General features: G+C 33.8%; 4 protein-coding genes across 4 annotated transcripts; 2 read left to right on the top strand and 2 right to left on the bottom strand.

Annotated features, from left to right (window-relative positions):
- Positions 1-892: 892 nt before the first annotated feature.
- LOC9321592 (heat stress transcription factor A-6b) lies at positions 893-3,328 on the bottom strand. Its single transcript, XM_021033850.1, has 2 exons — positions 2,688-3,328; positions 893-1,973 (listed from the first exon to the last, which is right to left on the bottom strand). The coding sequence occupies exons 1-2, from the start codon at positions 3,051-3,053 to the stop codon at positions 1,095-1,097; spliced, it is 1,245 nt and encodes a 414-aa protein (XP_020889509.1). The 5' UTR covers positions 3,054-3,328; the 3' UTR covers positions 893-1,094.
- Positions 3,329-10,690: 7,362 nt separating this feature from the next.
- Positions 10,691-14,178, top strand: LOC110230322. The gene has a single exon (XM_021032870.1). It carries the CDS (start codon positions 11,100-11,102, stop codon positions 13,950-13,952), a length of 2,853 nt encoding a protein of 950 aa, XP_020888529.1. The 5' UTR covers positions 10,691-11,099; the 3' UTR covers positions 13,953-14,178.
- Positions 14,179-15,506: 1,328 nt separating this feature from the next.
- LOC110229767 lies at positions 15,507-16,341 on the bottom strand. Its single transcript, XM_021030591.1, has 3 exons — positions 16,188-16,341; positions 15,880-16,097; positions 15,507-15,805 (listed from the first exon to the last, which is right to left on the bottom strand). Exons 1-3 carry the CDS (start codon positions 16,239-16,241, stop codon positions 15,709-15,711), a joined length of 369 nt encoding a protein of 122 aa, XP_020886250.1. The 5' UTR covers positions 16,242-16,341; the 3' UTR covers positions 15,507-15,708.
- Positions 16,342-22,181: 5,840 nt separating this feature from the next.
- Positions 22,182-23,336, top strand: LOC9319446 (EPIDERMAL PATTERNING FACTOR-like protein 5). Its single transcript, XM_021030395.1, has 2 exons — positions 22,182-22,504; positions 22,771-23,336. The coding sequence occupies exons 1-2, from the start codon at positions 22,396-22,398 to the stop codon at positions 23,010-23,012; spliced, it is 351 nt and encodes a 116-aa protein (XP_020886054.1). The 5' UTR covers positions 22,182-22,395; the 3' UTR covers positions 23,013-23,336.
- Positions 23,337-24,210: the final 874 nt, after the last annotated feature.

The following is a 24,210-nucleotide window of genomic DNA, read 5'->3' as shown; positions in this document are numbered from 1 at the left end:
GACCACCACGATATATATAGTCGATCAGTACAGTTATCTATTTTGGTTATTCTCGAGTTGTTTTACCCATTAGTTGAATTGGATCATCTGAATTCATATCTTGAAATTAACATATTATGTATATACATATCATAGCATCATCAGTATATATGTATACTAATTAATTAAAAAGATGGCAAAAAAAAACATATACATACATACTAATACTAATTAAAAGTTGAAGCATCAATATAAGTTATATGGTACCGAACAATGATCTACAAGTTCATGTACAGTGAATTCGTGTAGTCATTTGTGTAGTTTTAAACTGATTGCATTAGTTCATATTGCTAGCGTTAATTACCATGAACTTGTGTACATAATTTTGCACTAATGCTAATATATATATTTTTAGATTAATATAATGTGGGAAGAAGTTTTTTTTTTTTTGGTAAGAATGTGGGAAGAAGTTGGGGTACACCAATGTAGTGTTTGAAACTGATGCAAATTAAGGAGGTTGTTTTGGATGTTGATGCACCAGAATCACGGGCTTCTATAAAGGATCTTGTTCACAAAATCGAAATGATTCGACAAGGATTCCATCGAATGAAGATACAATTCAACTATAGAGCTTCTAATCGAGTAGCAGACTGCTTGGAAAAACATGTGATTATCGATTCTAGAGTCTCAAGTTGACAACATTATGTAATGCAAGTTGATTTTCCAGTCTTACAAAACGATTCTCTCTTTCATGATACTGAGATGTTGAGTTAAAAGAACAATCAGATTAAACACAAATTTAAGATAGTTTTTGATCTATATATATCACCATTCACACACTCAAATAATCATACAAATTTGTCGATAATTAATATAATTTCTTAACAATTTCTATATCTTATAAGAATTTATGTTGGTTTTAAAAAGCAATTTTATTTCCAAAAATAAGTCAAAAGAAACAAGTAACAGATTTAACCCCCAAATTCAATAAGTTAGACCACGACTCACTTAATTGAAACAAAGCCAAATTACTAATTAAATTGAAACAAAGCCAAATTACTAAGAGGAAACAAGTTGATTTAAATGCTTAAAGTAGTCATCATTTCAATTTCTTCTTAACTAGTGTGTGAACTAGAACCCAAATAACCAAGTTGCTCAATTAACACATCAACATTTTCTTGATCTCCTTCAAAATCAAAATTTTGACCTTCATTTAACAAATCTTCCCAAAAACCTTCACCATAAATCTCCTTGTTCTCCTTTTGGTACCCTTGTTGTTGATCTTCTTCTTCTTCCTCATCATTTCCTTTTTCCACATTCAAGACTTCTTCCCTAGTACTGGAATGATCTCCAAGTCCTTGAATGTGCATAGCAAGTTTGTCCAAATCCGACATCTCGAATTCAGACATGTTTCCATATGTTTCTTGACTCATATCAAGAAAAGCTGAGGCTGAGGCTGAGGTTGAGGCTGCAGCATCATTCACATAACCACTTGCATCATCATAATCTCCCACATTAACAACATTTCTTTTCCCTTGATCGATCGGTCTTTGTCTCTTCTTGCTGATGGCCTCTTCTATCTCTTTCCTCTTTTCCTTCTGCTCTACGAGCTGCTGAATAAAATCTGGATTCTGCATTGCACGGGCAAGGAAGCCCATCATTTGTTGTTGTTTCGATTCCGTCTTCTTCAGCTTCTCTTCAATCAAAGTGAGATACATTTTGGTGCTTTGTTGTTGTTGTCTCAGTCTCACTAGTTCCATCATCAGAACTTGCTTGTCTCGCCTTAGGCTGTCCATCTCTCCATCTAGACCATACCTACCAACTTCTATGCAAAAATTGTCTAGAGATTGTTGTTCAGAACTTTGAGGTTGTTGCAGTTGATTACTATTGTTACTTGTTTTTCTTCTCCTTATGTTCTTAAGGAGATGCTTTTGCCCTCTTAGAAACCCTTCATTTGCAAACTCCCATCGATCCGGATTCACCTTTCTGAAACCCTAGATACATAATTTTATAGTTAGATTCAACTCTAAATTTAAACTCGTCTTATTCAACTTTTCTTATATCAAAAATCCGAAAAATATCATCAACTCTACCATCTCATTCTATATATTTTGTATTTTATGCAATTAGAGACGAGAGTTTCCACATCGTTGGTGTAATTTTTATATAGAGAGATAAATATCTTAGTTGCATATTATATCAATCAATGTTGTAGAGATTTTTTTTTGGAGATTTCTAGCAAACAATGTAGAACATTTGTACAATATAATGTAGAACATTTCAAGAGATCTCTAGAAACCAAAAGACACACAAGTGGGCTGTAAAATATTATGTCATTTTTCGGAAAACAGTGATCCCCACTTGCATTTATATATATAAACTCACGAATGCTTCAAGCAATCATATATATTATAATTACACTAATTAACCACTCTGATGATGTATCAAAAACACCAATCAAAAGCCGAAGTCTCAAGAACTCCTTTAAAAATTAACTGCGCCATAGGGAAAAATCCACAGAAATCAAATCTTTGACCCAATAGTTGTAGTCACGATTTTATTGTGAATTAGTAGATAGATCTCCTAATCAGATTGGTGTGAATCACTCAGAAATACACATATATATTTTATATATTTATATATAGGTATATGTAGAGATTTGTTTGACCAACAAAAAAGTAGGTATATTTAGAGAGATTAGGACTTACATATGTGTTGAGCTGGCGGACAAAACTGGAGAAGTTATTGTGCTTGAAGAATCTGGGGAGGAGAGTGATGGAAAAAGCTTGTGGATCCCAAACAATGAAGCTATTATTGGATTTGCTCCAAGACACTACATGATTGGTTCTTGAATCTTCTACCAAGTCATATGTCTTTGTCAAAAATGGAGGTGGCCCTGATTCATGGAGACCTTCTATTGGTTGTGGATAGCTCAATGTTGTTGGATCATATAGGGCTGCTTCAGCCATGGAAGATGAATAAAGGTATGAGGAAGAAGAAGAAGATGGTGGTGATGGAGAATCACTGAATCCAGTAGGAAACTCCTCTTTAATGAATCTAAATGATGGATCCATGGTTTCAAATTTAAACAAAGTTTCTGAAGTGGGTTTCAAATAATTCACAAAATTTGAATTAGCAAAAGAGGAAAAAATGTGAATTGGATTAGAAAGAAGTGAAAATTGAAAGGATGCAACTTTGGAAAATTTGCAGATAGAGAGAGAGAGAGAGATATGGTGTGTGGAGTTTTGGGGTGTGAAGATGAAGTATATATGGAGAAGATAGGAGAGATGAGAGAGAGAGGGAGAGACAAGGAAGCAAACAAGTTTGTATTTTATTACAATTTATAAATTTTGATGATGGATTCCTTCTTCTTTTGTATATTTTTAAAAATATTTTAATTTTCCTTTTTTTCTTTTAATATTAGAAATATTAGTGTTGTTTTTATATAACAAAATTTGCACTTTGTGTTGTTGGCATCTAGATAGTTTGACATGTTGGAGCTTAAAGCAAATCCTGAGATATTTTTCCACTCCCTGATGAGTCACTCTTCATATTATTCTAAGCAAAATAGGCAAGACTTTGTTTAATAGCTTATAATAAAGATGTGCTCGTGTTGTCTTCTGATTGGTCTAAATTAAGAATTGTGCATGTATTTACACCCGTCAAGATCCTTCTTATTTTACACAAATATATCCTTTTCACGAAAATCATTGAAAAGCGACAATAAATATATCCAAAAGGTTTTTCTGTGAACTTATTTTGGTGTGATTTTTTTTGTTGTTGTTAGATAGTAAAGAGTTAAACGAATAAATTTGTATGAATATTGGCTACTATTATTGTTGACATATTTTGTCTTGATTTATTGTTAATAAGTGTTTTTATCAAATTAATTCAAATTTTCGTTGATTAACAACCATGAAAATATTTTTTCAAAAGTGTAACAACTATTTTAGGAAAAATAAAATAAATTTTTAGTCGATTTTAGAAGACGTTTTAAAAACTACATAACGTTTTCTTGATTTAAGTCATCGAACTACTTAAGTTACATATGGAAGCTAATTTTTTACTTAATAAATTTTATGATATTTAAATTTTTAGTTTTTAGTTAAATCATTTACTTTTGTTATTATTAAATCATTTACTTTTGTTTTTGTTATTATTTACTTTTGTTTTTAGTTAAATCGACTATAAATCACCAAAAGTACTACTATATAATTGTCAATTAAAATTTGTTATTATTGACTAGCCAAATTATTAGATACTTTTGAGGATAATTTTTTTGTTGTCAATTCAACCGCAACACATTAACTAAGTTTTGTCAGATATGTAAACTATATGGCAAACAAAAATTGTGTGGCGACTTTCCACAGCACGTATCGCAAAATAATATCTTCGGAAAGAAACCATGCATTGAGTCACTTCTTAGAACTTTTGGCTATCGAATCACTATCTATACCTGAGTACCTGACCAAAACAATACCAATCTAGAAGACAAACAGACTTTACTATACAATCGGATCATTTCACTATTGTCGGAAACAAACTATAATCCGTTTTCTAGGTCCTACGTCTAGACAAATCTTTCTCACCTGCACAAAATCCGGTATTAGTATGTAAGTCAAATATTTCCTCTGTAAATGTCATTCTTGTTCCAAAGAAAAGGAAACCAAAAGAGGGTGATTATAAAAACGCACTACATAGTCTTTGACAAAATAATTATAACTAAGTAATGTTTGATATAACTAAATAAATGTTTTGTCTAAATTTGCTTACAAATTTATAGAATTAGTTAGTTAAAAATTGGAAAATATGGAGATAAAATCTCATTGTTTGATATAACTAAATAAATAATTCTTCTAAATTTTGCTTACAAATTCATATTTTTATTTGTATTAAAAAAAAAAGTTATAAACCGCCTAAAACCGTCTAGACTCCGATTAGACATTTTAGGCGTTAGGCTATGGGTAATCGCCTGCTTACCGTTTAATGCTTTCTTAAACATTGCTTGGAGGATTCAACCCATTCTTCCTTCAAACAACTATTTCTAATTTTTTAAAAATTGTTTATTAATCAGCCCAATTTTTTTTTAATCTTTACTTGTGTGCTTATAGTCCAGAAATACTCAAGGTTGGCCTTAAATCTCTTCATAACAAAGCGTATAACTCAACCACCACTTCTTTTTTATGTAAAAATCGATTTTTAGATAAGGCTATTTATTTTTTTTACTTTTAGATAAGTTATACTCCCTCCGTTTTTTATAAGTGATGTTTTAGGAGAATGCACATTGATTAAGAAATTATTTAATTTTTGTTTATTTCTAAACTAAAACATCATTTATTATCTAATCAACCAATAAAAAAACAATCTACAAAATATAAATCTTCAAAACCAATAAAAAGTAATTAATTTTGTATTAAAAATTGAAAACATCATCTATTTAAGGACAAAATTAGAAGCTTAAAACATCACTTATAAAAGAAAGAATGGAGTATTGATTATTTCTGATTAATTTTAACGTTAGAGAAATTTTCTGATGAACAATCCATTTTTACCTTCACATATATGTCATTTTAACCATATACAAGTTTTGGGAAAACAATACCAAATAAATAGTTGAAGAAGTCAGTCGTCACGACGGCTAGGAAGGACACTACTTGGTTCTCTTAATTTGAATCATCTATTCAATGCTCCCCAACAATTCAACACAAAATATGTTTTTACCCAACAAGGAAATTTTTGTCTAGGAAGAACACTACTTGGTTCTCTTAATTTCGGATGCAATTTTATCAGTGTTGTTATCATATTTTTTAAACCACACACTGAAAAAGACATGAGTCCCACCGGAGGAAACATAGTCCCACTAAGCGTTTGTATCCACAAATATGAAGCTTAGATCGAATCCAATGGCAAGGCAGCTTCTAAGTTGATACCAGACTGTTCACTAAAGTAAGAGCACCCTTTTACCACAACCTTTTGATACCATCATAGATCAATTAATAATCAAAGATAGAATAAAAAAATGTATTCTAGAACAAAATCAAAACCAAATGTTCAATTAATAATAAAATCTCACAATTAGTGTTTCTAATTGTGCTATCGTGTCATGTTATCAGGCCGACAACTTACCCATTCCAACCTGGAAAACCCACAGACTTTAAACTAGACTAGACCGGATAATCATCACATTCACCTTTTGAGTTTAATAATCCGAAAAACTCTTACTATTATATTAGTAATAATTTAGAACGTGAATATATAACAAAGTACGCATCCATATGTAACACACGTACGCGTTTTGAGCAGCGCACAAACAAATGTACACATATTCGATTACTTACTGTCTTTTCTTAAATATCTGTTTTTGAGGTTAAACAGGTGTAAATATCTTCTAACCTTAATAATATTATTATACTCCATAAACAATCTAATAAAATTCTACAGCTAAAATCTAAATTTGGTAGTATCAACGATAACCTACCAAAAATATAACGAGAAATCGAATAAAAAAATATGGATAAAGTTTGATATGTATAAAACCAGTGGGTCCAAATTTGGAAATCGACCACGTGGCTACTGCTAAGTTCATAAACATGGTTTGTTTTTAATTAGGGAGAAAGATAATACGTCATTATAGTTGTCTTAGTACAAGCATTATCGGCTTTTGAGGACTTCAAATCGCTGAGAAATTGCCACGACGCCTTGTGAGTGTGTCTAAAGCATCCAAAATTAGTAGGGGTACGTGTTCATTGTTCATTAGGTTGATTTATATTCTAATCATATAATTATCTTTATGTGATTACCTAAAACACGTGAAACCTAACACGTCGACACGTGTCTATCCCCGTTTCATTATTTTATTCTCGATCTACTATTCGTTGATTTTGATGATTTTCGCATAACATTGATATGTTGACTCACTCTTAAAAGGGTTTGAAAAAGTAAGATATTTATGTCCCTTCTCCTGAAATTAGATATCTGTATGCACTTTATTGTTAAGATATTCAAATATTTTAATGTTAGAAAAACTCGAAATATGTACCTACATATTTGGGCTATATTAATTTAAAACCACAATTGACCCAAAAATTAGATTTAAATCTACCGTAATTTGAAAATTAGGTAAGTAGGAAAGAAAAAGATTATGTAAACCAAAACTATCATTTCTTTTTGGATTAATTACAAAAATGCCACTGACTAAAAAAAGAAAATATGCGGCGACAATGTTTATTTTGACACGATAATATACGGATGACACATGCTAAATACTGTAGTATCACGATAAGTTACAAATTATATGTTAATATAGAATGATAACATGCTAACATATTAAATATCTGAATAATATTTGTATGAACATGGTAAAATGTGATTGGTATCAACTAACTTATATATTAACCTGTTTATTTACTCTAATAATTCAATTATTACCGATAACTTTTATATTAGCATACTTATTTATAATGATAATTTAGTTATCACGTTTAACTTCTAAGTTATCATTTTTGTATGTGTTGCTAATTAAATTGTTACCCATATAACGAAATCGAACCCAGAAAAATAGACTATGGTGTTGCTGTCAATGATACCAATTTCCCTCTTTTGCTTAATAAACCTCATAAAAATCCAGTTAACAAATTATTTAGGACATGTAACTCATATCATCTTCTTCCTCACTCCCTACGACACTATTTTACTCCGATCTCTCACTCTCATAAACCCTAACATCACCATCATCATTTGTAACCGCCGAATCGAGCTCCATATGTGAAGAAGTTGCAGCGTCATCATCATCATCGTCAATGGCTTCATGACCATCCCCGCTTGAATCAACAACAATATCTCACGGACTTACCTTAAGATCCTGAATCGAATCCGTTTGTTGAGCAATCTCAGCATCCTAGTTCATCGCTGGAATCAATTTAGTTTTGCAAATTACAAATTAATAAGAACTCTAACGACAACTCTTTGTTACAAACAATCTTTTTTTTTTTTTTTTTTTTTTTTTTTTTTTTGTTACAAACAATCTTCCGTTGAGAAATTATCCGAATTTGGTTCTCGAGGACAGAAAATGAAAGAGATGGATTATTAAAGAAAAAGTTAAACAGCAAATCAAGAGAAAGATGATAAGTCAACTCTTAACATGCTTCTTAAGATATGGATGTAACTAAGATGTCTCTGATGCAGGATTCCCTTTTTTGGGCTTAGTATCCTCTTTTCCAACAAGAGTCTTTGCCTTGTGTGGTTATAGAGCTTAGACCGGAAAAAAACACTTTCCCTTTGACCTAATTCCCTGCTTTTGCTCTTTCGCAGCCCTTAATTTATCAGATCTGTCTGAAAAATCACGTTTGTTCTAAATTTCTTTGGTGTTCTTCATCTTTGCTTCTGGTCTCCTCAATGTCTTCGGCAATGGATAAAGCGATGATGGCGATGTCATTGGAAGAAGAAGATGTTCCGTTCGAAATGCCGGCGCTCCCTGAATACTCCTCTTGTGAACGAAATACTCTCAGTCTCGTGGGAAGATTATTGAATCCTGATTGTCAGGTGATGAAGCACCTAATCAGAGATATGCCGCAGAAATGGCAAAAGAAGGATAAAGTCTGTGGAATCGCCCTCTCTTCTGAGAAATTCCAGTTCATATTCAACTCTAAGTACGACCTTGACGATGTTCTGGAGAAAGGTCTTCATACTTACAATGAATGGGCTCTTGCGGTCGAGAGATGGTTTGAGCATCCGCCTGATAATTATTTGATGTTTGTACCGATTTGGGTTCAAATTTGGAGGCTTCCGATCAATTTCTACACTACTCCTGCTATCACGGCTCTCGCCGATCTCATTGGTCAGGTAAAAGTTGTGGAATTTGATCCTGACAAGCCTCAGATCTTGGAGTATGTGAGAGCTCTGGTGAGTTTTGATGTATCTCGACCTCTTAGAAGAGCTAAAGTGGTTAACTTACCTCATGGAGAAACTACTAAGGTGCATTTTGAGTATGAGAGAGTACAAAAGAGATGTTACGAATGTCAAAGATTGACTCATGAAAGGGAAGCCTGTCCCCTGTTTTTGATGAAGTTACAAGAGAAAGCTGATGCAAGGAAGAAAGGTCAGCCAGTTGCTAAAGAGGTCAAAGCTCCTTTCCTTAAGGAAGCTGATGTTTTGTTTGGGATCCTTGAAGAAAATCAAGTTGGTATCAATCCTCTGACAGGAAGACAGAGAATTGCTCCTGAAGTGCTAGAAGGTATGCGACAATACTGGAATGTTTCGATGGAAGACGAGAGACTCATTCGGATTGATAGAATCAAGAAGTCTTTAAAGGAAGTGGAGAGTGACCCGATTTTGGCTAAATCCTATCTGCAGCTGGAACCTCCTCCTTTGGTTGTTAAGCCGTCAGTCTGTCCTAAAGGCATTGTCTTCAGCTATGAGGAGGGAGAGGGGTCTGGTTTACCCTCTAGGTTATCTTCTGGTAAATCTGTCATGAAGGTTGATCAAAGACAGTTGGGGATTGGTGATCTTAATTTGGTGGCTAGGGAAGATTCGGGTCCTAGTTATGCTCCTATGGATTTTTTATGTTTGGCTCAGCCTTCTCAGGATATTTCTACGGTGTACAGAATAGGCTCCTCTGGAGCTAGTTCTTCCGGGAATATCCAAAAGAAGACCAAACAGAGAAAAAGGCCTAGTAAAATCACTAGAAAACTAAAGGAGGCAGCTTCAAAGAACCCTAGAGAAGCTGTGAATGTCAAAGAAGGGTTGAGTTCCGGGGTGTTGGTCAAGAGAAAGTCTGTGGTGGAGTCACAGTCCTCTTCAAAAGGCTCCAGGCCTAAGGCTATCAAGGTGATCCCAAATGAGGGATCGCCCAATGTTTAATGAGCATTATGAGTTGGAATTGTCAAGGATTGGGACGGTCTCAAGATTTGGCGATTCCTCGCCTCGAGGAAATGCGTAAAAAACATTTTCCTGAGATGTTATTTCTGATGGAAACGATGCATGGAAGAGATGTTCTTGTAGATATTCAAGAGTGGTTAGGTTATGATAGAGTACATACGGTGGAGCCAATTGGTAAGTGTGGAGGATTGGCTCTCTTTTGGAAATCAAGTATCAAGCTAGACTTTCTGTTTTTTTACAAGAATCTGCTGGATGTCCAAGTACAGTTTGGAGCTTCTAACTTTTTCTTGTCTTGTGTTTATGGAGATCCGGATTCAAGTAAAAGAAGTAATATTTGGGAAAGAATCAGTCGTTTTGGAGTTGGTAGAAGAGAGAGATGGTGCATGATTGGAGATTTCAATGCGATATTGCATAATGGTGAAAAGATTGGGGGTCCTAGAAGAAGTGATTCTTGTTTCAAAACTTTTTCTGAGATGCTTTCTGCTTGTGACATGATGGAACTGCCTAGTTCTGGGAACAAGTTTACTTGGGCAGGAAGAAGAGGAGATCACTGGATCCAGTGTAGACTTGACAGGGCTTTTGGGAACAAGGCGTGGTTTGATCAGTTTCCGGTTTCCAATCAAGCTTTTTTGGATATGCGTGGTTCAGATCATAGACCTGTTTTTGTCAATCTTTTGGCTTCCCAAGATTCTTATAGAGGCCAATTCAGGTTTGATAAAAGATTCCTGCATAAACCTGGGGTCAAAGAGGCTATTCTAAAGGCCTGGAGTTCAGATGGTGGTTGTCAGTCTTTTAAGGTGTCTCACAGACTTAGATGTTGTAGGAAGTCTTTGAGTGCTTGGAAGAGGAACAATAATCTGAATTCTCATGATAAGATTAAACGACTTGAAGAAGCTTTAGAGAAGCTGCAATCTGAGAGATGGCCTGATCGGAATTGGCTATTCAGATTAAAGAAAGATTTGGCTGAAGCTTATCGTGAAGAAGAGTCTTTTTGGAAGCAAAGGAGCAGGCAGAAATGGTTAAGGAGTGGTAACAGAAACTCTAAATATTTTCATGCATCAGTCAAAGGAAATAGATCAAGAAAAAGAATAGAGAAGTTGAAAGATGCTAATGGTGATTTACAGTTCTCAGAAGCTGCTAAAGGGGAGGTTGCATCGATTTATTTTGAGAATCTTTTTAAGTCCTCTAATCCTCCGAGTTTTAATGACTGGTTTGAAGGATTCTCACCCAAGGTGACAGATGAGATGAATGTTAGACTTATTGCAAGAGTTTCAAAGGAGGAGATCAGAGAAGCTGCTTTCTCTCTTAAAGCTTCAAGTGCACCGGGTGCAGATGGTATGTCTGCTTTTTTCTTTCAACAATACTGGTATATTGTTGGAGATCAGGTTATAAAGGAGATTCAGGCTTTCTTTGTCAATGGCTCCTTCCCTCCAGAATGGAATTATACACACTTGTGTTTAATTCCAAAGATTCATCATCCTACTGAAATGTCTGATTTGAGACCCATAAGCCTTTGTTCCGTTTTGTACAAGATTGTTTTCAAGATCCTAGTAAGAAGATTGAAACCGATTCTCCCCCAAATTGTTTCTGTTAATCAATCAGCTTTCGTCTCTGAAAGACAGATTACAGATAATATTTTGGTTGCTCACGAGTTAGTTCATAGTTTGAGGACGAATCCTACCATTTCATCTGATTTTATGGCAGTCAAATCTGATATGTCCAAAGCTTATGATAGGGTGGAGTGGAGTTACCTGAGATCTTTGCTTTTGGCATTGGGTTTTCACAGAGTTTGGATTGATTGGATCATGGTATGTGTTTCTTCGGTGACTTATTCTGTCCTGATCAATGACCATCTGTATGGTATGATTACTCCACAGAGAGGTATTCGTCAAGGAGATCTTTTGTCACCTTTTCTGTTTGTTCTTTGTACTGAAGGGTTGACTCACATGCTGAATGCGGCTCAAAGAAGAGGAAGTCTTCATGGTATCAAGTTCAGTGAAGATGGTCCTGAGATTCATCATCTTCTATTCGCGGATGATAGTCTTTTTATGTGTAAGGCTTCAAAAGATCAAGGTCAGGTTCTGCAAAAGATTCTTAATGAGTATGGGGCTGTCACGGGGCAATCAGTTAATCTGAGTAAGTCGGCAATCACTTTTGGTTCAAGAGTGGATCCTGTGACAAAACTTGAGCTGCAGAATATTCTTGGTATCTTGACTGAAGGAGGGACGGGTTCTTATCTGGGTTTGCCTGAGTGTTTCAGCGGATCTAAAGTAGAGCTTTTGGGATACATAAAGGATCGTCTAAAAGAGAAGCTAGCGGGCTGGTCTTCTAGGTTTTTATCTCAAGGAGGGAAAAAGGTCTTGTTAAAATCTGTGGCACTGGCTATGCCTGTCTTTGCTATGTCGTGCTTCAAACTTCCCAAGACGACTTGTGATAATTTAGCAAGTGCTATGGCAGATTTCTGGTGGAGTGTGGGTAATAAGTCAGGAAAGATTCATTGGCAAAGTTGGGAAAAGCTATGTCTCCCGAAAGACTTGGGTGGACTTGGGTTTAGGGACATTCAAGGATTCAATCAAGCCTTATTAGCAAAGCAGGCATGGAGAATTCTCCATGAGCCTTCTTGTCTTTTTGCTCAGCTCATGAAAAGTAGGTACTTTGAATCTTCTGAATTTTTGGATGCTTCCTTAGGGACCAGACCTTCTTTTGCTTGGCGAAGTATTTTACATGGAAGGGATCTGCTGAACCAAGGGATTCTTAAGAAGGTTGGTAATGGGAAATCTTTAAGGGTTTGGATTGATCTCTGGATTGAGGATGATGGATGGAGAGCTCCACTGCGAAGAAACAATTTTTTCAATCCTGATTTGAGAGTCTCTGAATTATTAAATAGACAGGCTAGGTCCTGGGATTTGCAGATTCTACAGGAGCATTTCTTGCCTGATGATATTGAAAGGATTTTGAAAATCAAACCAGCCATGAGATATGAAGATTTTTTTGCCTCGAGATATAACAAAGGTGGTAATTTTTCTGTGAAGTCAGCATATTGGTTAGCCTCTCAGTCAATTAATATTCAAGGCAGGTTTGAGGCTGCAGTTGCTCCTTCTACAAATGGCTTAAAGAATCAGGTTTGGGATCTGCCTACTGATCCAAAACTTAAAATTTTCCTCTGGAAAGCTCTCTCTGCAGCCTTACCAGTTGCTGTGGCTCTCGCTAAAAGAGGATTGAACTTGAATTCCAAATGCCAGATTTGTGGGATGGATGAAGAGGAGACTACTAATCATATTCTGTTCTCGTGCTCTCTTTCTAGGCAAATATGGGCTTTATCTGATTATCCTGGGCCAGAGTTTGGTTTTCAAAATGGGTCTATCTTCTCAAATATCCATCATCTCATTGATAACAGATCCAACTTGAAGTGGCCTGCTCTTCTTAGAACTAGCTTTCCCTGGATTCTCTGGAGGATATGGACTAACAGAAATCTCACTCTGTTTGAAGGTAAGAGTTACTCGGCTCTGGAAACTGTAGAAAAGATCAGAGAAGAAGTGAATGAGTGGATGGAGGCTCAAAAAGTTGAGTCTGAGGGAGAGGAACCGGCTGTGGTTGTGGTTGCTAGGGATGGTCCTCAGGTGAATGTTCTGGCTGCGGGTGTTTGGCGGCCTCCAGATGTGGGCTGGCTCAAATGTAATATTGGTGTGGCATGGTCTAGGAGGAATAGAATTGCAGGGGGTGCCTGGGTGGTTAGAGATGAAAATGGAGTGGTTTTGCTGCATAGTCGTAAGGGTTTTCTCAATGTATGCAGCAATTTGGATGCCCAATTAGAGATTTTGATGTGGTGTATAGAAAGTATGAGGAGCCATAATCTGGGAAGAGTCATGTTTGTTTTACAAGCTGATGAACTGGTGGGTGCTGTGAATAGGCCTATGGCCTGGCCTTCCTTCTATTTTCATTCCTCGGAGGTGAGGGAACTTTTGAAAGGGATCATTGAATGGAAGTTGTCTAAGGAGTCTGTCCTTGCAAATAGAGGGGCGTCTCTCATTGCTCAATCTGTCACTTCTGATCTAAGGTTACACTCTTATGTAGCTTCAGGCATCCTAGTTGGCTGAATCGTTTGTTTGAGGATGAGAGAGCTCTTGCCTCTTTTTGAGCTGCAACGTCTCTGTCCCTGTTTGGATCATTGGTGGTGTGTTCCTTCTTTTGTATAGGCACTTAGATTTTGTATTAGGTGCTATGTTCTTCGTTGTGGTTGAGAGATTTTAGTTTCTCTCTTTCTGTGGCAGTTATGGCTAGGTTTTTTGTAAACTGTAATCCACCCTTTATCTAATATAATTCCAGATGACCAAAAAAAAAAAAAGAGAAAGATGATAAGTTAAAACTTTTGTTTTTTTTTTCTTTTCTTCTAGTCATGAATTGCATTTGCTAAATGATTAGGGGTAAAAGAGTCCACATTACGGCTACAGTAACGACCGAACAGTGACAATATGTGTCAGTTAATTTTTTGGTCTTCTGAGTACATATCTTACAGTAACGACCGCATATTTTCTTTTTTTAGTCAGTGGCATTTTTGTAATTAATCCAAAAAGAAAGGATAGTTTTGGTTTACATAATCTTTCTCTTTCCTACTTACCTAATTTTCAAATTACGGTAGATTTAAATCTAATTTTTGGGTCAATTGTGGTTTTAAATTAATATAGCCCAAATATGTATCTTTCATTAAGTAATAGCCAAAATTCAAACGCATGGTCCTTGTACGTTACAACTTACTAAGTATGAAAATGAGATTATTAATTGAAAAGTTTGGTCCTTTTGACGTACATACATGACTTTTTTTTTTGGAAAAATATGTTGATATTATTCTTCATATAATCAGTAGTAATATAGAAAGATATACATATGAGTTGATTCATTTGACTCACATAAATAGCTCAAAAAATAATCCTAGATACACTACAAGAAAACATAGCAAATTCCGACAAACCAAATAGTCGGAAATTCGTCGGAAATGGATGTTTCCGACGAATTTCCGACTACACCAAGTTTGTCGGAATTCTCTGGTCGGAAAACAATATTCGTCGGAAATTCGTCGGAAATTTCTGTCGAGATGATTTGTCGGAAATATTTGTCGGAAAATCGTCGGAAATATTCGTCGAAAGCCCGTCGGAAAGGTGTCGGAAATGTCCATCGGAATAGCGACGGAAAATTGCCGACGATATCCCGACGGCATATTCCGACGCCATTCCGAGGAGATTCCTACAAACGACGCCGCAAGATCGAGTACGATTCCGACGATTTTCCGACCACAAATCGTCGGAAGTTCGTCGGAACGTTCCGACGAATTTCCGACAAAATATAATATAATAATATATTTAATAGTTTCCGACGAATTTCCGACAAAATATAATATAATAATATATTTAATAGTTTCCGACGAATTTCCGACAAATCGTATTTTTTTATTATTTTCCGATGAATTTCCGACGAAATATTATATTTTATTAAAAAAATATATTTATATTTTATTGTTAATTAATATAATTAATTAAATTAAATAATATTAATTTAATTTAATTGTAATAATTCAATAAAAACATAATTAAAAAAAAATAAAATTCACCACATAATATAAAAAACATAATTAAACATTAATAAGTTCTTAAACAACTAAAAATTATTACAAACGCGAATATTATATATTATCAAATAGAGTGTCAACGTTATTTGTTTCATTTTGATTTCCGGGTTGATCTTGGCGAGAAGGCGGAACGATGTCGGGATGAAGACGGGCCATCATATCCATCCAAAACTTACAATCTTTTAATTGAGTCTTCAACTCGATGATTTCGGCTGCGTTTGCTTGACAATTCACGTGTGCATGTGAATACGACGAACTTCCGCCCATGTCTTCGTCATACGGAATGGAACCGTATCCAAATCTACGTCCTTTTTTAACTTCAACTTGCTATTATAATGAAAATGTTGTTAGGAAATAAAACATATTATCTAAATTATAATATTTTAATTACTATTACTTACCGATCGGAAAATATCGTTTTTTCTGCTTGGGTGAGTTGATAATCATCGGGCGTGTCTGATTGTTGACTCAATTGTGTGAGTTTCTCTTTCTCCATCTCCCGACATCGACGAGCTATTGCCTCAGCTTTTTTATCAACAAATGTCCCGTCCGATTTCCGTTTGTGAGTCTCCTCCATGAATGTCACCATATCGGGATACTCACCGGTTTCGGGATTACGCTTGCATTTAAAATATTTATTAGTTAAAAATTTACAATAAAATTTATTATAATGCAAATTGAAATGTAAAAAATTTAAATTTTTATTTACCATTTTTTCCTTTTTCCGGACATATGGCATTGATCCACAAGTATGTTTAGCCATGCCATAGCCTCCGCGTTCACTCTTGCGATTTTGAGAATTAGTTTCACTACGGGACTTATTTTGCTCTTGTAACCAATATGCAATAAGCCCTTGCCAAACGTTTTCTCTTTTCATGCAAAGGGAAGGTGGGAGATTGTAAGGGGTGACTATTACTGGCCACAAAGAATATTTTCTACCTGACTTTCCAAATGGATTGAATCCATCCGTGCATATAGACATTCCTTGGTTCATTAGCAAAGACTGGATATGTAGAACAAAAATGTTTCCAGGCCGATGCATCCGATGGATGTGAAATCTCCCCGGTGAACTCATGTTCAGCGTGCCATCGCATACCCTCCGCTGTCCGATCTGACTGATACAACCTCTTCAACCTATCAGCCAAGGGCAAATACCACATACGCTTATATGGTATTTTGTTTCGCCCACCAGTAACCTGAAACCTTTCAGCACCACAGAAACGACATTGAGACATATTTACATTATCTCCCAAAAAAATCATACAATTTTCTCTACACACGTCAATCATTTGGAATGGTAAACCTAGCCCAGATACCAATTTTTGGATTGCGTTGTATGAAACTGGCGATAAATTATCTTCCGGTAGATAATCGTGGATAAAATCAGCCCACGCATCAACACAATCTTCACTTAAATTGTAGTCTGTTTTGATGTTCATCATACGTGTTGCGGCGGATAAAGGAGAATGACCCTCTCTGCATCCTGCATATATCGGATGATTTGCAGCATCTAACATATCGAAAAATCCCTGTGTTTCTAAGTTGGGTTCCTCCGCAACATTAGTATTTTCTACGTTATCATGAAATTCACCACTACCACTTCCAATTACATTATCTTCTTCCTGGTGAATATGCTCATCGCTAATTATAACGTTTTCATCTCTTCTTTCACGACTACTACTAGGACCCGATCTAAAATCCTCCCCGTGAGAAAACCATATATAATATCCCGGTGTAAAACCTCCCCAATATAAATGATTCCAAACAATGTCTTTTGCAAGAAAATGATCATTACAACATTTGACACAAGGACATGCCATAATACCTTCGATACGCGTCATTTCTTGATTAGATGCAAACTGCATGAATTCCATTAAACCTTCCTTGTACTCCTGCCTCATAGCTCCGGTCTCATCATCTAATCGATTATACATCCACTCTCTAATTTTATAAATATTATGAGAAGACATTTTTTTTTCCAAGATTTTTTTGTGTTTCTGTTTTTTTTTTTTTCAACTTTTTTCTTGTGTCTATGATTCTTTCGTTGTCTAGTATATATATAAAACTTTTCCGACTAACATTTTGTCGGAAATTCGTCGGAAATTAAAGGTAACCACTTTAGATTTTCCGACAACTTTTCCGACTAATTTTTTCGATCAAGTTGTCGGGATTACGTCGGAACATGTGCAGTGAATAATCACGTGTTTACCTCGTTGTTTCCGACAAATTTTCCGACAAGTTTCCGAGCAGTTTCCGATGACATTGGATTGTCGGAATTTTCCATGGTTTCCGACAAATATTTCCGACGAAATTCCGACGAATTTTTAATCGTCGGAAAAGTTTTTATGTTTCCGACGAATTTCCGACGAAATATTATTTTCTTGGAAGTTTGTCGGAAATTCCCCGGAAATCCGTCGGAATAATTCCGACTAAAAATTTCGTCGGAAATGTTCGTCGGAAATTGCTATGTTTTCTTGTAGTGATAGAATTGGCAAATTAAATATCGATTCATGGATATAGTGAAATATAAGTATAATTCTTCATTTAATAATAATAAAAAAAATCTATACTTAATCTTTGTTTATCGAATATAGTGAAATGAGTTTTATTTTAAATTTATTAAGGAAAAAAAGTTTGTTCAACTTTTATTACCAGATCGAATTAGAAAATGAAATGAGTAAAAATGTAAAAGACCTAGTACTTTTTAAGTTGTTACTCAAAAGACGTCCAATGGATATGCAAAAAATAGTAGAAAGACTAATACTATCTTACTAGGAAATTGAGTTTATACGCTGTTTATTTCCATGCGTAATTACTTAGTTAGTGAAGTAGACAGATTCATTCAAACTGAGACCTCACTGGTTCTATCGATTAATATATACACATATATCGCTCGAGCTTACATCTAACAAATTTGTACTATTTTGTGTTATCAATCTATATTCGTATACTGGTTAATACCTAAGAAATGATAATTTTCAGCATCGTATTTTAATTCACTCACTACAAAAAAAAATCATTTTACATCATTTATTTTGAATATTTGTATTACTTATAATTGATGTAAAAAAATTTTACATCACTTAAATAATTGATTTATATATTATTAATACAAATAATTTACATCATTTTATTAAAAACTGATGTAATTCTACATAATATTTATATCGCTTGTCATAACTGATGTTTATTTTGAGTCGGTTATAAAAAATGATGTTATTGTTTACATCATTTTGTGTAGGTGATGTTAATGTTTGTAACAGTCGTTATAACTGATGTTAATATTTCCATCACTTATAAACAATTGATATTAAAACTAGTACTCCCTCCGTTTCAGTTTAGTTGTCGTTTTAGGATTTAAATTTTGTTTCATAATAGTTGTTGTTTTAGGTTTTCAATGCAAATGTTTGGTAAAAATTCCAGTTTTATCCCTACTGTTTTAATGTTTTGGCCAATGAATTTTTTTATAAAATATATTAATAAAGGATAAAACAAAAAATTAAATGTTTTTCTTAATTTGTGTGAAAAAACCTTAAACGACAACTAAAACGAAACGGAGGGAGTATCACTTTTGATAACTAATTTTAATAATTATATCATTTATGATAAACGATTTACTAAATGCATCATTTATAATAATTGATTAAATCATTAAATCATTTTGACAAAATTGATGTTATATTTATATCGATTTTCATAAATGATTATAGTTATAGTATCATTTATAAAAATCGATGAGAATATTATTTTTTATAATTGATAAAATTATGTATGGAAATGATTTCACATCATTAAAAAAGTGACGCAAATTAAAATACTAACAACGTGTTTTAGCATATATTTTTTTAATCCAGAAAAAAATTAATTAAAAACAAAAAAAAAATTAATTAATAATAAAAAAAACTGAAAAACAAATTACATAATCAATCCATCGTGTAAATCCATAAAATTAAATAAACTTTAAGTAGATAAAACGTTTTGCTGAACAAATTTTTGATCATAACTAGCATTTTTTTTAACTCTTAAGCGCTTAAACGTTTATCCACTGGCACCATCATCCTTTTCCTGGAAAATAAGTCATTCAATGTATTAGTTTATTATATAAATATTTAGTATCTATGAAATTGATATGTAAATACCATTTACTTGAGGATTAGGCGGATTTGGAATGTTTACAAATGGCGGATTTGGTATGTTCGCAAAAGCCGCTGCAAAATTTATAACCCATGCACTTGCCTGAATATTTAGTTTAAAACATTAGTATTATAGAATCTGAATTTGGACTGAAATGATATAAAAATAAACGAGTCATCAAACCTAAGTCATATACTTTTACCTCATTTATAAATAAGTAATTTAAAATAACATCACTTAGTTTTGTGATATAATTTAAGTGATTTAATTCAATTTTTTTTTGTAGTGACTATATGTTAGATATTTCATGATGAACTTGAACAAACCTTATTTTAGTTTGCTACACAAGAAACGCCCAAAATATTTTTCCTGCTACACAATAGTATATCTTAATGTGATGGATACAACAAGTCCACTTAAACCAAGTAAGCTTCCACTTTATGCTTTGCAGAGTACTTTTTAATAAGGTATCAGGATTAATAAGTTATAAACTAATATGTTTTTCTTATATCTATTGATAGTTTACACTTATAAGAAAAGGAAAAGGATATATTGAAAGATGGAAAGGGAAATTACAGAGACGAGTGAGTTCAGTGTCGCTATATGATATTCATTTTGCTGATGCTGACATATGACTTTCTTATATTTTTCTAAATCCCAATAAATATATGTTTTTTTCCGACAAAGCTAAATTTATATAATTTGATTGTGTAAATTACGTCGTCTCGATGTAAAGTATATATTAACCAATTAGGTGGAAAAAAAAACAACTTGAAGGAAATTGAACATTTGTGGAAAAAAATTTTGGCTAGTAAATGTGCTGCTAAATTGAGATCTCGCTTATGTATGAAACTATACTCTTGTAGTTTTAGTTCGCACAAGACTATCTTTGCAAATGTTGGTGGTGCATATAAAAGTCTATGTAGTATAAGATCTTAAACATTTATAACTAAAGAGGCATATATATTGGACTCAGGCCCATTCATATATTGTTGGCCTCTTCTTCTAAAGTAATTGCAAGAAACAACACATAAAAGACTAGACCAACAACATTACAACAATATCCAGAAAGCCCAACCTGAGTCCCACTCACAAAGTTGCTCAACTAGTCTTTTCTTTTCTTTTTTCTTTTTTTTCTTTTTTTTTTCATATTCAATATAATGATTTAATTTTTCATTTGTACATCCTTGATTCATGGGTTTGAATTCTCTCAGAACCTGATCACCAAAGAATGTAAAATCAGATTGAGATTTTCACCTGAAATTATTCGTCCATTTAATGTATAATTTATAATGGTAGTCCAGATAAAAGATAGATTAGATAAAATAAACATGTGAATGGTAAAGCGAATTAAAAGTGCCCATGTGGAATTAAATGTGGAAGATCGATCACCCTCGGTTAGGGCTGGGCCGGATCCGGATATCCGGCTTTTTTTGGGTATCCGGATCCGGATCCGCCTTTTCATTATCCGGATCCGGATCCGTTCCATCCGGATATCCGGATTTCGGATATCCGTAAAAAGAGCCGGATATCCGGATCTGGGTTTTTTATATAACTTTTTTTATTAATATAAAATTTCAAGAAAAATATTTAAAAACAAATAATTTAATATAAATAATTAAAAATATTATTAAAAAAATATTATTCTTATATAAAATAATTGAATTTATTAATAAAATTTAAATAATAGTAATAAAATATTAAAAAAATATTATTATTATATAAAAAATTCCGGATCCGGATATCCGGCTTTAAATTTTCTATTATCCGGATCCGGCAGGATCCGCTTTTTCATTATCCGGATCCGGATCCGCCCCACCCAGATATCCTATTTTTCGGAGCGGATCCCGGATCAGATCCCGGATCCCGGATAATTGGTGTCACCCCTACCCTTGGTCTTCTCTGAAGTAAAATTTATTTAGTTTGTCTTTCTCTTTATTGGATTGTCGAATCTAATTGGTTGGAGTGTGGATCACTCAATCAATAATTTTTAGTCCTTTTTTTTTCCTAATAGAAATAAAGGATAAGAGTATACATTGATCTATATATGTGTACAATTTGGTTCATTGCAAATGTATATATTGTCTACAAAATATCGACGACTTAAAGTGGTAATGTATTTCATCTCCAGAAATATCAGAAATTAACTCCATTACGTTGCAAAAACTTAGCCATAGAAGAGTTTTTTTCGGATCAAGGTCTAACAATTTGACTAACTAGATAAGTTTAATCGGATTACAAAAACAAAAACAAAAACAAAATTCTAATGTGATTACGTCTTTGTACGGCTATGACATCTTTATTCCCATTAATCATCCCGTATAGTACTAGTAATTTCTCCACGAGTCCGCATAAAGATATCAATATAGAAATCCGGAGATCGACGATCGAGATAACAAAACCAATATATGGCAAGAATATATAGTTTTAGAAGAATTTAGAATAATATTTATAAATGTTAATATTTTTTTTTTTTGGTAGGATTTATAAATGTTAATATTGAAGTTTAGGAGGTTTAACAATATTTCTAATATATTATTTACATTTATATTTATTTTAGATTAAAAAACTTAAATTAATCTCATCTCTTATATAATCCTACCAAAAAAAAATCTCATCTCTTATATAAGAATGATAATGATTGAAGAAGAGGGTTTGATTATTCTTACACTCTTTGTCTCTCTTCATTCATTACTCTCTTTTACATGTCTCTTTGACTTTGGACCACTTAACCCGAAATTCTTAAACCTAAAGAAGAAAAAACTCCTCACCGGTCCTGGCTAATGGGCGTCGTCTTCCGTCAGCACCACCTTCGTTTCATGCCAACTCTCATCGTATATGCTTTCCTTCTCCTTTTCTCGTTGTCCTCCGCCGCCTCTCTTCAACGTCTCAGTAAGAACCCACTTCTTTAAACTCTTTTATCTACCATCATATATTTTTCTGTATAGTTATTGGTGGAATGCGAACCCAAAAGTTCCTTAACTTCTGAAAATTGCATATCAACTAAGCCAAATGTTTTGTTGCTTAAAGAAAAGAAGGATTGAAGGAGAAAAAGTGAAAATCCCTTTGTTACCAAAAAAAAAAGTGAAATCCTTTTTTTTTTTTTTTAATTTTTTGCTTACTTACTAGATAGTGAATTTACTCTGTCTTTAAACCAGGTGGAGGGCTTGGGCAGGGGAAGAAGGAGACAGTTAGGTCGGGTTTACCGGGTCAGATAGTAGATCAGAAGCGGTTAGGCGGCGGTCCTGGCTCGGTGCCTCCGATGTGTAGATTGAAGTGCGGGAAGTGTGAGCCGTGTAAAGCAGTTCACGTTCCGGTTCAACCAGATCTAATTGCGCCATTGGAGTACTACCCTGAAGCTTGGCGCTGCAAGTGTGGCAACAAACTCTTCATGCCCTAAAACCAAAAACCGAACCTCATGACCTAACTTAATTTTAAACAATTAGGGAACTTTTTTATAGTCTTTCTTTTCCTCGGGACTAAATTTTTCTTGCTTATTAATAATTGGTTTTTACTGGTTAATATTAAAAAGACAAAAAGAAGCTGTCTCTAGAAAAGGACTACGAGATTGCAATGCATTATGCAACCATTGTTTAGCTGAATATCCTCATGTTTCGTTTTTCTCACTATAGTCCTAATAATTATTTTTAAATAATCTGATCTAAGCTGCTTTTTTAAGATTTTAAGAACTGGACCAAGAATTATAATGATTTGTGTTCTATTATATACGTGTCATCGTCCATATTTAAATTTGGTACTGTATGTTATTGACAATTTAATTTTCTCTTTATATATAGTTAGCTTTGAAGCAATTTTTTTAAAAAAGTTTTATTGTGAAAATAGCGGTTTTAACAAAAGGAAAAATATGATAGTAATAGTTACATATATAGATAATCTTATCAAAAAAATGTGTGATCATTAATTACAATACACATATCATTCCTTATTAAGTGCATTTGCCCCCTATTTTCAGACCAACCCCTCTAGTTTTATTAGTCGGCTCATGTGTTTTGGACCCATAGGTTTAAATTGGTCCCTCGACACCCATTTGCCATTAGCCATTAGGCCATTACATGTCGTGTGTTGTAGTTTAATCCATTAGTTATTATTTATACCAATAAATAAAAAATGAAAAATTGTACCAGTAAGTATTGTATTTATATTTTTTTGCCCCGTTACACATGTATATAACGCAGGACTATTTTAAAAATGAAAGAAGTGAATAATAGTATGTATGATGTTTTTTTGTTTTGGTTTTAAAAAATGAAAGAAGTGAATAATAGTATGTATGAAGTTTGATAACACGCACATGATAGTTAGTTAGTCTAGACATTTATGGTTCCAAATTTTACCACACAGCCGCAGATGTACTCGTGTCGTACTGCATATCGGAATTTAATCTCTTCGTTTTTTACTTTTGATTTTCTTCTTTTAGTATATGTTTATTTTCGTGTTATTTGTTATTCGAAAACTATTTCAGCTCTTTTTAGTAATTTTTATGTTTTTGGTGTTATATATTTATATATGCTATAGTTTTACGTATTCTTGAGCTTTTTATACGAACCAAAAGTGGGGGACAGGACGAGATTAATTAGTCC

Source organism: Arabidopsis lyrata (assembly GCF_000004255.2).
Source record: "Arabidopsis lyrata subsp. lyrata unplaced genomic scaffold ARALYscaffold_3, whole genome shotgun sequence".
NCBI lineage: Eukaryota > Viridiplantae > Streptophyta > Magnoliopsida > Brassicales > Brassicaceae > Arabidopsis > Arabidopsis lyrata.
Note: the sequence above shows the minus strand (reverse complement) of the source record. Positions and strands in the feature narration are given on the sequence as shown.